At 43.1% G+C, this 16,498-nt stretch overlaps 1 protein-coding gene across 8 annotated transcripts in view; it reads left to right on the top strand.

Moving 5' to 3' along the window:
• The window catches only part of LOC147027127 (uncharacterized), a 389,612-nt gene that overhangs the window by 193,821 nt on the left and 179,293 nt on the right, over positions 1-16,498 (top strand). For 7 of the 8 annotated variants that reach the window (XR_015058689.1, XM_085883308.1, XM_085883307.1 and 4 more), the window contains 2 exons: positions 4,578-4,631; positions 5,315-5,368. Coding sequence is in view for 7 of the 8 variants with exons in the window: in XM_085883308.1 (XP_085739434.1) it covers positions 4,578-4,631; positions 5,315-5,368 (108 nt within the window). In the remaining variant the exon portion in view is untranslated. The remainder of the gene's footprint in view (positions 1-4,577; positions 4,632-5,314; positions 5,369-16,498) is intronic. The other variant, XM_085883304.1, reaches the window with a different exon arrangement.

Genomic DNA, 16,498 nt, shown 5'->3' with positions numbered 1-16,498 from the left:
TTCTTGTATCCTTCCTAACTATACACCTCCTGTAATCACGTATCTCTCACCCACTTCCTGATACTTTTCAACGATCCATCAGCTTCACTCCGCGTTTACCGATCCAAATTCACCATACACCTCCACGATTTTACTTCAACCTTTCCTTTTCTGAATCTTATTAAAGATAAATAAATTCACGTTTGACTATACACCTCCCATAACCATGTGCTTCTCCCGTAGCCACGTGATCTGTTTCCACCCTCTCCGTTTACCAATCCAAATTCACCATTTACCTCGTGATTTTTTTTCTTCAACCTTTCCTTCACCTAATCTGATGAAAACTCTCTCAAAAAAGTTAATAATAACAATTATAATATTAATAAAAACGATCTCTTATCATGCTTCATCTTCCTCTTTCACACGTGTGGTTCTCATTACTGTATCATAATTCACAACTCTTTTTCTACTTCAACAGACTGCTCTCAATTCGACCTCTCCTTCATACCTTGTCCAAAAAAGTCCAACTGTTACAACGTTTCTTCTCTCCATTCTATTAATTCACCTTTATTGCATCCCTCAAGAAATGTCCGAAGTCGCATTTCCGAACTGAAAATTACAAAAAAAACAGTTTGCTGTGCTTGTTCGCTTTCCATCAACCATTCTTTTTTTCCAACTTCAGTGCCAACTCACCCCTCTCACCCCTCCCTCTCAATGTAACCATCACACTCTTCCCCCTCCAAGCTTCCCTCTCACCTTTCTCAAAAACTCCCCCCTCACCTTTCTCCCTCAACTGTCCCCACTCACCTTCTCCCACCATTCACATCCTCACTCACCCTTCTCAAAGTTGCCCCCCTCACATCCAGAAAGCTGCCTCCTTCCCTTGCCCTCTCTCTCTTCCATTTCATCACTCCACCTCCTCTAATCTTCAACTGCCTTCTGCCTCCTCTCTTATTACTCCCCACTGTACCTCAATCCAGAACCACAAAGCCTTTCTCCTCCTCATCCGCCACCCTCCCCTAGCTCTTCTGAAATCCTCCACACTCTTTCAATAACTCTCCTTACCTCCTCCCATGTCATACCCTCCCCCTCCTCTCCCATCCCCTGCACCCAAAGCCTCCTCCCCTTCCTCTTCATTAATAGTGTGGACCTCAAATATCCGGGACCTTCGCTCAAACCATACAGATCTTTCCATACAGGTTACCACTGACAAACCAGACATAATCTGCCTTACAGAAACTTTCCTCCCACAAGACATGTCTGTCTCCCAAGTATCTCTCCCTGGTGACTCCCTCCTCCGGAATGACAGACCTGAACCTTGCCTGGTGGAGGAGTTGCTCTCTTCATCAAAGACTCCATTCCTCACTCTCCATGCACTGCCCTCACTCCCCCACACCTCCAGGAATACTTTTGGCCACGGATTCCCTCCACTCCCACCTCATGTTTACATGTGTACTGCACCATCCACCAAACAGTGATGACTCCATTTACACCTCACTATCCGAAAACATGGACCAACTTCTATCCTCTCATCCAAACTCTCTCTTCCTCATATGTGGTGACTTCAATTGTCATCATGCCAGTTGGCGTGGTGTGGGTACCTCTCTCACCTGTCAAGGCACTTCAGAAAAAAGACTTCTATGACTCATTGGGACTGAGACAATCAGTCAACTTCCTGACGCAGATCTCAACCAACAGTACTCCTCTTCTGGATCTGATTTTGACAAATTTCCCTGAAAATATCTGCTGTTCTTCCTTCGCTCCAATCGGTTCTTCTGACCACATGCTTGTCAAAGTGGACATCTCTCTGGCTGTTTTCAGAGAACCACCTCAGCGCCGTCGAGTCTGGGATTTCACTCAGGCCGACTGGCAGGGTCTCAAAGCAGCCATCAAACTTCTAGACTGGTCTTCCATCACTAGTTTCTTGCTCTCCCTCATGCACAGAATTATCCCCTCTCATCTTCAGTTGTCCTACCCTTCCTCCCGCCCTTGGTTCACTGAAGTTTGTGGCGAGGCAGTTCTCCTGAAACAACTTGCCTTTGCCTAATGGAAAGCAAACCCAACTGAGGGCAATCTCAGTTCCTTCCATAAAGCTTGGAACAAGTGTGTATCTGCCCTCAGGAGAGCCAGAAAACAACATCTTTCTCATCTCAAGGCTTAACTCTCAAACCTCTCGCCCTCCTCCAAATCCTGGTGGCATCTAATCAAATCTGTTTCTGGTGTATGTTCCCCCTTCATCCCCTTCCTTTCCTCAAATGGCCGCACTGCTGATACCGCACATGAAAAGGCTGAATGCATAAACTCAGTGTTTGCATTAAAATCTTGTGTCTGAAACCCATCGTTTTCTCTACCCACCTTACCCAGTCGCACACAACTGTCCTGGACTCTGTCCTTTTCGACTGACAACGTGGAGAGCTTGCTGTCAAAGGTCGCCTCAGATTCTGCAACCGGTCTCGACGGAATCAGCCCACATATCCGAAAAAGCTGTTCTTCTGCTCTTGCTTACCCTCTCTCTGTTCTATTCACCCTCTCATTTGCACAAGGTCAACTGCCATTTGCTTGGAAATCATCAAACATTACCACCCTGCATAAAAAGGTGCAAAAACAGATCCCTCCAACTACAGACCATCAGCATTCTCCCAATCATCAGCAAGATTATGGAATCCATCATCGCTTCAGACATTAAATCCTTCTGCTTCTCCAATGGCTTGATTTCCGATCATCAACTTGGTTTCAGACCAGGTCACTCTACCCTGGATATGATGCTTCTGCTCTCCCAAAAATGGATGGAGGTCCTCAATGCCAGACATGAAATCAGAGCCACATCCCTCAACATATCGCGTACATTTGACACAGTCTTGCACCCTGTCCTGCTCACAGAACTCTCTTCCTACGGTATCCAAGGCAATCGCCACTCATGGCTCGCAGACTTCCTCTCCTGTCGCAGCCAACATGTGGCCCTTAATGGAGTTCTCTCATCCCCTCTTCCTGTCCAGGCTGTAGTTCCTCAAGGCAGCATGCTGGGCCCTGTTCTTTTTCTGGTTTCCATCAACAATCTCTCTGACTCTCTGGAAAATCCTCTTTATCTCTTTGCTGATGACTCCACCCTCTGCCGTACGATCTGTCGTCCTTCAGACCAGCAAGCAGCAGCTTCTTCACTCTTTGCAGATCTGGGTAAAATCACAAACTGGTCCAACACGTGAAACATGTCTTTCAATCCGGACAAATCTCACACTCTCACTCTGTCTCTCTGAAAGGAGCGTTTGGAACCCCCCAACCCCCCCATCTAATTTCTCAACAATCCTCTGGAAGAAGTCCTTTCATTCAAGCTTCTGGGTCTCACTATTTGCCATAATCTTTCCTGGGAAAACCACATTTCCAACCTGGCCTCCAAAGCCAGTCGCCGACTGGGAATCCTCTGTCGGGCAAAGTCCTGACTCGGCCAATCTGCGCTCCTGACCACATACAAAGCTTTCGTCTGTATCCTGATGAAGTACTGCTCTCCCCTCTGGGTTGGTGCTCCTGCCACTCCCCTTTCTCGGCTTCACGCTGTGGAAACCAAGGCATTTAGGATCACTGGCATCTCCCACAATGAGGCTGAGTCTTTAGGTCTCTCACTCTGTCACCATAGGCAGGTCAGTGGTCTTTCTGTCTTGTACCGTCTCCAGTCTTGCCCCCGCCCCCCTGCTCTGTCTGCGATATGTCCCCCCCCCCATATTTCCGCAGGGTGCTCAAGGTCCTCCAGCAACCCCCTTCTGGTAAAATTTCCCAAACCACGAATCACTGCTCAGCTTCACTCTTTTATTCCTCTTTTTTTCCCACCTTTGGAATAAACTCCCACACTCCCTTCAATCCCATTCGTCCCTCCATGCCTTCAAAACAGCTGTTCACCACCACCTCTTATCTTCTCCCATCCAAAACCTCGATCTTTTCTGCCCCTGTTAATCCACTCCAAACCCACCTCCTTCAAATTTCCTGCTTTCCTTCCTGAAAGTCCCTGTAATGTCCATCTTTTATACCCTGTGTTCCCCGTCCCATCCCTCTCCCTTTCACAGATCTCCTAATGTCTCTGTTCTCCACTGTTTTGTCCCTCACTCTCCTGTCCCTCTTGTCTCATGCCCCCCTTGCTGTGCGTTGTGTTGGCTCTCATACGAGCCTCGACAATGTATACAAAAAAAACAACAACATCAAAAACTATACTCCAAAGGAATTTGGATTTGTTTCAATGTATATCTAGATATATGTATATATAGATATATGTACATATATATATATATATATATATATATATATATATATATATATATATATATATATATATATATATCATGTACTTTCATGTACTATATATATATATATATTCTTTCATTCGATGGACTACCAAAAACAAATCCAAACAAAACAAAGTGCAATAACCATGCCTCTCTAATTTGTGGTTCTTTGAAACGTTTCTCTTTTTGTGAGTTCATTACTAAGAACTCGTGTCTTTGCGTTTAATGTCAATTTTGATTCAACGAACGTGTTATTTATTGTGTGTATGCATGCCTGTGTGAGCGAATGTATTTTAAATGATGTGAATAAGTGACATTATTTTGCAGGGATTTCCAGGTATAATTGGCCTTCCTGGAATGAACGGAGTCGATGGACCGAAGGTGTGATTATTTTTAGGAAATTTGTAACAAACCTTTAGATTTTATTTTTTTGTTTCTTGTGTTATTAAAACAAAGTCTGAGGTGCATTGAAGTCAGTAAATCAGGACAATCAATCTGTTATCAATTTAATATTCTGGAACATTGTGTGCTCGAATTGTGTCACTTTGAGGTTGACATAGTTGTCACATACAGTGCTTGTAGAGTCGGCAAGCTGTTTTATTGATGCTGCTCCTTATCATGTTGTTGGCATCAGGGCACATGACTGGTTGTTTATGTTTCCAACGCTGAGAATTAACCCTGATAGGTCAGTAGACCGAAGCTGAAACAACCCTCAACCAAGGCAGGATTTTAAAATCTCTGTAGAGTACGAGAACACATTTGCCTACTCATTTTGAAATGCACCTTATAGTCTTATCGTGTGGGATATTTAACATCCACAAGCAAATGTCACTCAATGAGATCGTTAGCTTTTCTTTGCCTCTGAAAGGTGGTATAATTATCAATGCAATGCCATAACTGTAGGATGGCAGCATATAGAATGGCTGGGAATCAAACCGAGATTAGGCAACTCAAATATTAGTCTGCTAACTTTATTGCATCTTGTTAGTCTTTAGGCTATTATAGTATGTACGGACCTTGAATAAATATTAATGTGCTATCTGTGTGCATGTGTGTTACATCAGGGACTAATTGGTTCTCATGGACCTCCAGGACCTATTGGAGTAAAAGGGAAAAAGGTGAGTAATGCATGGTGCATGCACATTGTGATTCATTTGAACAAATCATTTGCCCACCATGCATGTACAATGAGCATGTGAAGAACAAAACATTTACTTCTGGTGCACTTACATTGCCCAGTGTGCTATTTATATTAATTGCTCTGATGACTTCCCTTTATCTGAAATAAGTTCTGAAAGAGTTCAACTTTAACATTTATTCAAGTTCTGGTTCCGGGTTTTTGAGGCAATGGTTGGTTCTCTCAGGGCTCTCTGCCGACTTTCTCAAAGATAAGTTTCGAGCCATTGTTTGTCGCGTTTTGATTGTGTATTTGTTGCTCCATGTTTACTGTGTTCCTAGTTTGGTTTTGTTTCAACATTTGTGCTATTTGGTGAGTTTTCGTCGGTCTTGTCATATGGGTTTTCCCGAGGCCGTCTTACTGTCTATTTGTATTTTCTCCTTTTTACCATCAGCTTTTATTTTCACCACTTTTTCCTCCACCCTCCTCCTATTCCCTCCCAACTATACCCTCTATTTCACGTCTTAAAATATATTAAAAAATACAATAAAAATAACACCTTTTCTCTTCTCATCTTGTACTCCCATGTAACTTCCTGCACCGACTGCTTCTTCCTTCTCTTCCCTCTTCCCTGCAAATCCCACTCTGATCGTGAAGGTTTTCACCGCACACCTTCACGACCTTTTCTTCAAACTTCTCCTTCACTCTTTCCCCCTCTTCCCTAATCTTCAAAAATAAAAATAAAAACGTCTTCTTACAATGAATGAATGAATGCTTAAACTTCCCCTCTTCGTCCATCTCGTCTTCTTCCTCAAAATCTTGTGTTCAATTCGACCTTTTTTTATCCAGTGTCTAAAAATTCCATCTGTTACAACGCTGACTTTCTCCACTCTGTCAATTATTCTGCACTCCATCCATCTTCTAATGTATTTATACAAATCTCTGACTTAACAAATTTAAAAAATCCCATTTTTGCAATACTTGTTCGTCTTTCATTATTAATCGTTCTTTTTTTCCAACTTCAGTGCAAATTCATCCCACCTCCTGAAATCTATCTCCTCCCCACTCCTTCAATGTTATACTCTCTCCTTACCCCTCCCATTTTGCTGCCCATCCCAGTATCTCTCCACTGTCCTCTGCCTTACTAACAGTTCCCCCTCTGATATTCCAAACTGTATGGTTTTTCAAATGTCTCACACTCTCATTCAGCACACTCTTCAATATCTCTATCATGCTCTCTCTTTCCTCTCCTAACATCTCTCCCTCTTCCCACCCCCTCAAATCTTGTTCATCCTCCTGCCTGCTCCCACCTCTACCACACCACTACTCAGTCTCATCCTCCCCATCTCTCCACTCCACCCTTCTCCATCCTCCTCCATGACTGTGCCTGCTCTCATCATCTCCCCCCTCCCCCCCAACCTTCCTCCCTTAATTCTCCCCTCTCACCCTTCTGCCCCAAATGACCCCCTCGTCCCTCCCCTTCAAATCTCCTGCCTTGCCCCTCCCTTTCAAATCTTCCTCCCCACTCCCCTTTTAGTCCGGATGTGAAACACCATTTCTCAAGATGACCTTACATTAGGATCCGCACAATGTTTTTCTGCATTTTTGTGATCACCAGACCATCTGAATGAATATTCCGATTGATGCCACTCTGGCACCCTTGAGCATTATTGTAGAAACCCATTAATATGCAAATTAGCTGTGGCCATTGTCAAAATTACTATTTTTCTTAATATCTCCAAAAGTAAGCATCCAAATAGCCTGATTGAGGTGTCTACAACCATGTTTTTAGGGTCACTGGTCATGATAAACCCAATTAAAATTTAATAACATTTTAATTTAGCTCATTAATATGCAAATTAGCAGTCGCCATTATCAAAATAACAATTTTTCTTAATATCTTCAGATGTAAGCATCCAACCAGCCTGGTTGAGTTGTCCAAACCCATGTTTTTAGGGTCACTGGTCATGATAAACCCACTTACAATTTGATAACATTGAAATTTAGCTCATTAATATGCAAATTAGCAGTCACCATTATTGAAAAAGTAGATAAATAGACATTTCGAAAGAAAAAAAAACACTTCAGTTTTTGTGAATACAGATCACTTTATTATTCATAAAGATTCAACAATTCGAAAGTATGCAATGAAAGCAGCTAACAACATGAACAAAAGAAGACATTCCTGTGTAAATCAAATGTTCATATATATGCGTATATATATATATATATATATATATATATATATATATATATATATATATATATATATATATATATATATATATATATATATATATATATATATATATATATATATATATATATATATATATATATATAACAGGTTTGTAAACCTTATGAAGGCAACTTCAGTGCTTGATGTCTCATTCAGTGTCAGAGTCATCATCAAGGGCAAATGAAGCAGCCATCTTGGTGCGCAAATTCCTGCAGCCAGTATCTCCATGGCACGTACAGAAAACTGTGCATGGTAACTTGACTGCTGTATAGCGGCATTGAGCTGTGCAGCATTGCTTGTTGGAGGAACATCCACATCGTATTAGCTCCAAGATCTCTGGTGGTGCAAGAGCGACGTTGGGCAGCAGCAAAATTGGAAGTAATGATCTTGATGCCTCATCACATTTCCATCCGAACTGAGTGGGATCCAGAGGTGATGGCTGCAGCTCAGCAACTGATTTCCATATTGCTGTCTGGATCTGAGCACGTTGCACGTTTTGTTCAAAGGACTATGTAATTGGTGGCAGAGCCTTTAGGTCTGGTGCTTTGATGGCATTTGCTTTCGCCATCTTCATAGACCACACCTCTTTGCGAACATCAGACATGTTGCTTCTCTCCTTACTACCATAGCAAACAGCCATGAACACAGTGGCTTCGGCGATGATATCATCAATAGATGCATCCACATTCCCAAGTTTTTGAAGTGAATGGCCTGCTGCGAGTGTCTTCTTGCCAGTCAGTTTACCTCTACCATACATCTGGGCAATGGTGTCGCAACCTGTCAGTGCATGTAAAGCTAGTAGGTCTTGCACCATCCCGGCATGCTTTCTGGCAGTGGCCCCAATGTCGATCAACAATTGGCCAGGACATGTTGCTTCCATTGTTAAGCAGCATTGCAGATGAAGTTCTGTAAAGTGATACACAATCAAGATGAACACATCAGTATCATCACAGATGACTGTGATGCATTTTGCGCCATCTTCGGCAACTTTAGCGACTTGCTGAATCATGATGACATCTGCCTCCTCATGCGTCATCTTCAAATCAGTGTGATACCTTTGGGCTCCGTGGTGTATTTCCACTGGGGTAGACTCCTGTCCCATAATGATGAGCCTGTGTTGGCTCTGCTTTCTCTGTTAACTAACGTCAATCAAATTTTGGCAATTCAGTTCTATCAGCTGAACTTTGTTCTCAGTTACTGACAGAACCACCAGCTGTGGAGGCAGTGGAGTCTGGCGGTTCAACCTGTAGCGCCTGCTAGCTTGCTGCCCAGCTCTTGCTAATCTTGTTCCACTCTTGATGCTGAAATCGTGATATCTGTCAAATACCAGATATACATCTGATTTGTCCACCTTTGCCATGATGTTGCTCGTGAAGTTGTCAACAAAGTCTTGCACAATTCCCCTGTTAGGCCAATGAATAACCCAGAGGATTGCACAACCATCTAAGATGGTGACTTCAGGTTGTGGACCCAGTCTTGTTGAGATTTCCACTTGGAGATTCTTCTTCAATGTCGACTTGGTCTTTGCTATTCTCATCTCCCCCTTTTCATCAAACATCGATGTTGGCACAGGTGCAAGCTCGTACTCTAAGACGTCACATAGTTTGATGTTTCAACTTTGTTGGAGTCCCATGACCCTGGAGTAGATGAGATTTAGATCACAAACCTCAGTAGATGCCACAGGCATGACTTTCCATGTCACTGCCATAGTTATGACTTGTTTAGATAAAGGAGCGTTGAATCCTGCTGGCCAGCTTTTTTTATACGAATGCATCTGTGCTCGGCCAATGTCAACTGCCCTTGGCGCGTTCACCTTCTCCGGTCCAATTCTGCCAGTTGCAATGTTGACAACTCTGTCTGGATGTTCGTTTGGGTCAAGTGGGTCGATACAGGACTGGAGTTTATTCCTTATCTTATCTCGGTCCTCTGCATCAGATCGTATGCATGATGGCTTCTCTTCCTTGTGAATGGTCACCTCTATGACTATATGCCCCTCAGACATATCTGTGAGATCGTAGACTATCTGACTAAATGTGTGCAAACTATAGACCCACTTCTTCAGTGTAATGCCAACGATTCCATGTATGCCATGACCGTAGCACATGAACGTGGACTCAATGTACATATCCGACCATATGCCGTTCCATTGGTCCTTCTTGTGCCATATCACGTGATCTCCTTTTAAGAACATTTCCAGAATGTCTCCATGAAGCCTTTCCATCGATCAAAGGTAGTAGAACCCATATCTCACATAGTTGTAATGTTCAGCCACGAAGAAGTAGGGGAGCATCTCCTTCATAGCCCAAAGATGCAATGGCCAGTCTCCTTCATGCTCAGCATGAACAAACGTCATCATGATGAATACAGGTTTCACAAGGTTCTGTACCCATAGTTGAGTGGTCATGCTCTTTGTTGCTTTCGTTTCAAGAGTGTCCATTAAGTCTTCATGACTTTCTGCCTGAGCCACGCTGGAACGAAGGACCTCCTCAGTCACCAATTGCAGGGCCGTGAAGTTTTGGGGAAACTTTTTTCACCAAGCATATGAGCAACACCTCCAAAGGCAGATTTCATCACGTCTTCCAGCCCACTTTCAGCCATCAAGTTCCCCACACAACCGATGAAACTCAGAAGGGTGTGCATGCTGCCCAGCCTTGGTATGAACTGGGTAAATCGCTCAGGATAATATAAACCCATTTAACATTAACGGCCACTCGATACAGCTGTTGGTCGTTTGTGAAGATCGTTACAATTTGTCCACACTCTGCGGTCAAGCGTTTTCCCTCCTCCATTGCTGCAAAACATCGTGTCTGGATCAGCTGGATCCATATCTATGAGTGGTGTATAAATGGCCCTCGTTGGAGGTTGGATGGATTGTACTTGCTCTCTGCAGAGCTTCATATTAAAGCCACCAAATTCTGATGTGTTCTGATCAGAAGTGATTTGCTTCAGAAAAGAGAAATCCATATCTTGAACTCTCCTAAGTTGTATAGCTTGATGAGCCAATATGCGGAGAGGTAACACCACATGTGTGGCTTCTTCAACTGGCATCACTGGTTTCTCAGGTCCCTTGTACCTTTGAACCGAAATGTCTTCTGTCACAGGTGTCTTCATTTCATCACGGGTCAATCGTCTGATGATGGCTTCATCTTCAGATGTGGAAGATATCTCCTGATCTTTTATGGTAAGTAGTACTGTAAGAGAATGTGTTGAAACGAGTCCATTCTGGGATGAGATATTTGTGTTGAAGTTGTCAGCAACAACCTGGACGAGGCCACATTCAGCATTGGCGGTTCCCCTAATCCCGGAGTGAACAGTTGCAGCCTTTGCTGCTGATCCCTTGAAACGCTGAAACTCATCATAGGAACAGGTCACACGATAGTTGTACAACTGCTCGATGAGGCTTTCACGACTGACTAGAACTCCCAGTTCTATTTGGAGTGTAGTTGGTGATCATATTCGTTATGATGTTTCCTATCAGAGCTCCTGGAAGTGTGCAGTCCAGTTTCGCTGATATTTTGGAGAGTAGCAATTGAAGGGTTGAACTCACTGCTTCATTAGCAATATATATATATATATATATATATATATATATATATATATATATATATATATATATATATATATATATATATATATATATATATATATATATATATATTAATTCTAGTCTGATAGGAACTGTGGTTGGATGACAACTGCTTAGATACCTGTGCAACCTTCTTGGCAATTCGTTCTATGGAAACATCAATGGCGTCATCTTCATCTGATGCTACTAAGTTGATTGCAGTGGACGCTCTGCTGCGAAACAAGATTAAACTAGCGACACCTTCACCAGACAGAACCAGAAGCTCAGAGCCAAGTATATCCAACAATTTGGATTACAGGGTTTGTCGAGAGTATAGCTTTCTTCCATGATCCTTGTACATATTGTAGGCTTCTACTGAATTCTAGATGCGCAACATGTCGTTTTTCATTGATAGGATGGTAGAACTGACAGCTGGCTCAATGTCCTGAGTTTCTCTGCCACTGTGTGCTGCTGCTGCAACAGAACAGCGTGCCATGAAGGACTTTCTGCACTCATCGTGATATCTCGCATCAGCAGCATGAAGATCGCTGATTGCGCCCATTAATCGTATCTTGACCTGGCGTCCTTCTTCATCCTGGCAGGAATCGATAACATCTGGAAAAGTTTGTTTGAAAGTTGTCCGATCAACACGATCTGCAGTCCTACAAAGGAGAACTCGCCGCCAACGATTAGGATTCTTCTTATCAAAGTCCATGATGCACTTTTCTCCACAAAAAAATGCAATGTTCTTTAACGTCAAATACTGTCGTCTTTGAACGGCGGCTTCTTTTGCTTGTTGAAGCATCTTCCAAACAGACATTACTCATTTGTTTCAAGTGTCTTTCTATGTGTGAGCATGATGTGTACGTTGACACAGTCTCTATGGCATTTGAGCTCGATAGATTTGTCTGCCTGTAATCTCTGTTCAAGCTCTTCATGTATACCATCTTGTCTTGCTTTGCTTGACCGGATGATACTTCACCCTGTGTCTGGACCAACTGTTACCAGAGGTTTTCCAGCTTTAGTTGCATCGCAGGGACTGAAGAAACAGTCTCCCATGGTGATGGAGCCTCAACCTGTAACAATAGAGGTAATTATAAACATCAGAAAACATTTAATTTCTTTGTTCGTATTTTTAAAAAATTCTCAGGAAACAGGTTCCACCCTGTGTACTTTAAAAATCAATAAAAAACAGTTGCTTTCAGACAGATCATGTTAAATACTTTAAAAAAAAAACTTGCTTGCAAATAATATCGATCATTCTACTGTATCGGAAAACATTACTCTGACTTAAAACTCAGTTCTCCGTGTTTCTTTCATTACATTACAAGCCTCAACTTCCTTGATCAAAAACAGTTCATGCTGTTGATCTTCTGAGGTCAGCCATTTCTTCACAACTGTACTGGGGATAAACGGCTCTGCGCAAGTTATTGTCAAACAGCTTTGTTGTTGTTGTACAACTGTACTGCAAAAACGCCGATCGGCCGACAAATTCATGGGGTATGGTTATGCTAATTTCCATATTAATGAGCTAAATTTAAATGTTATCAAATTGTAAGTGGGTTTATCATGACCAGTGACCCAAAAACATGTGTTTGGACACCTCAACCAGGCTGTTTGGATGCTTACTTCTGGAGATATTAAGAAAAATAGTAATTTCGACAATGGTCACCGCTAACTTGCATATTAATGATTTCTACAAAAATGCTCAAGGGTGCCAGAGTGGCACAAATCGGAATATCCATTCAGATGGTCTGGTGATCACAAAAATGCAGAAAAACATTGTGCGGACCCTAATGCACGCATTTCTGGCCAACACTCGGACTATTTCTCAAAGCTGCCTCCCCCTCTTCCCACCCCCTCAATTCTCATCACACCTCCCTCTCTTCCCACCCACTCAATTTTTGTTTTTCCCCCACCCATTCCCATCTCCACTATACCTCTACCTAGTCTCATCCTTCACCCCTCCCCACCCCTCCCTTCTCCCTCTTCCTCCATGATGGTGCCTGCCCTCATCATCTCCCCCTTCTCCCACCCCCCCCAAACCTTCCTTCCCCAATTCTCCCCTCTCGCCATTCTGCCCCAAATGACCCCCTCGCCCCTCCCTTTCAAATCTCTCCTGTCACCCCTCCCCTTCAAATCTCCCACCTTGCCCCTCCCTTTCAAATCTTCCTCCCCACTCCCCTTTCTCAAAGCTGCCACCCCCTCAATTCTCATCACACCTCTCTCTCTTCCCACTTTCTCAATTTTGGGTCTTACACCCACCCGCTCCCATTTCCACAATACCTCGACCTGGTCTCATCATTCACCTCTCCCCACCCCTCCCTTCTCCCTCCTCCCCCATGGCCGTACCTGCTCTCATCATCTCCTCTCTCCCTCAAAGCTACTCTCTCACCACTCCCTCACAAATAAACCTTCTCCTCCCTCTTTAAAGCATACTTCTCTCTCTTCCCCCTCAAAGCTTCCCCCTCATCTTTCTCAAAAGCTCCCCCCCACCTTTCTTCTCAATTCTTCCCCTCACCATTCACCTCCTTCACCCCTCCCTTTCAAATATCAATTCTCACTCCCCCTTCTCAAAGCTGCCCCCCTTCACATCGACAAAGCTGCCTCCTTCCCCAACCTCTCTCTTCCAGGTCATTCCACCACCTCCTCCAAACTTTCACTTCCCTTTGCCCCTCTCTTATCATTCCTTACTGCTACTCATCCCTTCACCATCAAGCCACTTGTCCTCCTCCCCATCCAACCCTCTCCCCTAGCTTTTCTACAATCTGTCATCAACTGTCAACAACTCTCACGACCTCCACTTCTCCTCTCTCGTACTACCCTCTCTCTCCCCTCCCCTGCAACCAAAGCCTCTTCCCCTCCCTTTTCCTTAATGTGGACCTCAAACGGGGCCTTTGCTCTAACCAGACTGATCTCTCCATACAGGTTGCTACTGACAAACCATTTTTAATATGTTCTTTAATTTTTCAAGTTTTGGTCCAAACATAGCCCTTGCCCTTCGTTTGGAAAAAGAAGGCTTTGCAAAGTTTGGTTGCACTGGTTCCTGCAGGGTGCAAATTCATAAAGGAATAAACACACAAACAACCTTTCTTCATATATATATATATATATATATATATATATATATATATATATATATATATATATATATATATATATATATATATATATATATATATATATATTTCTCATGTGCTTGGTTTTCTCATAATATTACATCTCATTTCCATTTTCGCCTTGCTCCTTCCCAATTCTGTTCTGTTCTTGCCTATGGCAGCTTTGGCTGCCAGGTAGCTATCATTTCTTGGAGTGCAGCTGCGCTGCTGATGCTCTGCCCCTCCACCTGCACACAGGTACTCATTTCACCAACCTCGGAAGGATGACAGGCTGAGTCGACCCCACCTGGTGTGAATTCAGCAGCCAACGAGGCTCAAACTCAGGAACCTAGAATCTCAAGCCAGCCAGCCTAACCACTAAGCTAACAACTAAGCCAACACCAGGCTTCCAATTCTCCTCATTTCTTACTCGCAGAACCTACCCCGTCACTTCACTGACAGACCAATTTGTCATCCTTTTGGCAAAAAATTGCTGTGTTGATCACTTTGGCATCACTTTGCAGGCTCAAAACAGCCTCTGAGGCTGTGGCCACATAGCCCATGCTACTTCCCTCATGAAGTTGTATTTCTACCCTGAGTTCTGAGTTTGTAGCTTTAAATATGTGCCCAGGTGTAATGAACAACATGTTGTATTTTTACCAAACCAACAAACAAAAATAGGTGAGGGAGATTGGGGAAGGGGGGGTGGGGGAATCACAATAACGACAATCACTTCACTCACAGGTTTAATCAAAAGACAAAAAGAAAAGAAGACAGCTGTTGTACTGTAATTCACAAACATATTGCAGATCTATCCATGAGGCTCTGTTGGGACGCAAATGAAGTGAAACGTGTGAAAAAAAGGATATTTTATAACATCGAGCAGAATACCCAGCATTGCTCAGATGAAAATAGATTGAACTGATTTAGTTATTTATTTACGTGGTAATTTATTGACCTTCTATAAAGATTCCTTGTACACAATATTTTTTGTCTTCCTGTCAGAAGCAAACCACCCCCCCCTCCTTTTGCCCCTCCCCCCTGTTTGTCCTGAGATGTCCCTGCCAACTAGAAATGTCTCACACACTATGACAGGCTTTGACAGGCCCATCGATTTTGGTGGTTGTGGTTGTGGGGGGGAGGAGGAGGACAAATTTGTCCGTGTGAAGGGTGTTTAACCTCAACATTGCCCAAATGAAAAATAAAATTGTAATACCCTCTGCAGGTGGCACTACACCGTACACATTTACATAGAGAATGTATACTACTCTCCCCCCACCCCCCCCCCCCTCCACCAGACACACCCCTGCGTGAGGTCACAGCCATATAGCCGATGTTACCTCCCACACAAAGTTGAATTTGTATCTTAAAATATGTGGCCGTCCATGAGGAACAAAGCCAGAGAGAGAGAGAGAGAGAGAGAGAGAGAGAGAGAGAGAGAGAGAGAGAGAGAGAGAGAGAGGATAAGAGAGAGAAGGAGGAAAGGGAGGGGAGAGAGAGAGAGAGAGAGAGAGAGAGAATAGCGTTATATATATGTATGTATATATATATTTATATATATATATATATATATATATATATATATATATATATATATATATATATATATATATATATATATATAGGAAAACTCTGTCACCACCACCTCTTATAATCCCCTATCCAAATCCTCGATCTTTTCTACCCCCGATAATCCACCTAAGCCCACCTCCTTCAAATTCCCTGCTTTCCTTCCTGAAAGTCCCTGTAATTTCCATCTTTGATTCCCCATGTTCCCAGTTCCATCCCTCTCCCTTCCACAGATCTCCAAATGTCTCTCTTCCCCACTATTTTGTCCTTCCCACTCCCTCCCCTCCTGTCTCATGCCCCCCTTGATGTGCGTTGTGTGTTAGCTCTCATACGAGCCTCGACAAGGTACACAAAAAAAAAGGCTGATGTCCAAAGTTTCGACCATAAAGTGTTCTTTAACTGAGACAACAGTGTGACAATGAGAAACATTAATTATAGCGCCAAGTGAAGAGCACTCTGTGAGAGACACGTTGAGCACCACGACATGTCCCAATCGGTCTCCTTTTCCGACTCCACTGAATTCTCCTCTTCTCCCTTTTCATACCAATCCTCTCCTCCTTTCACTTTTTCATTTTGTTTTTTCAATATACTTTGGAATACCCACTCCTTCCAACTTATTCCCCATTTCCTTCCATGCATATGTAATTATGAAAAAATAAT

This window comes from Eptatretus burgeri, chromosome 5 (assembly GCF_056783735.1).
Source record: "Eptatretus burgeri isolate ZD-2024b chromosome 5, Ebu_testis_v1, whole genome shotgun sequence".
Taxonomy (NCBI): domain Eukaryota; kingdom Metazoa; phylum Chordata; class Myxini; order Myxiniformes; family Myxinidae; genus Eptatretus; species Eptatretus burgeri.
The sequence above is the reverse complement of the archived record's forward strand: the minus strand, read 5'-3'. Positions and strand labels throughout refer to the sequence as shown.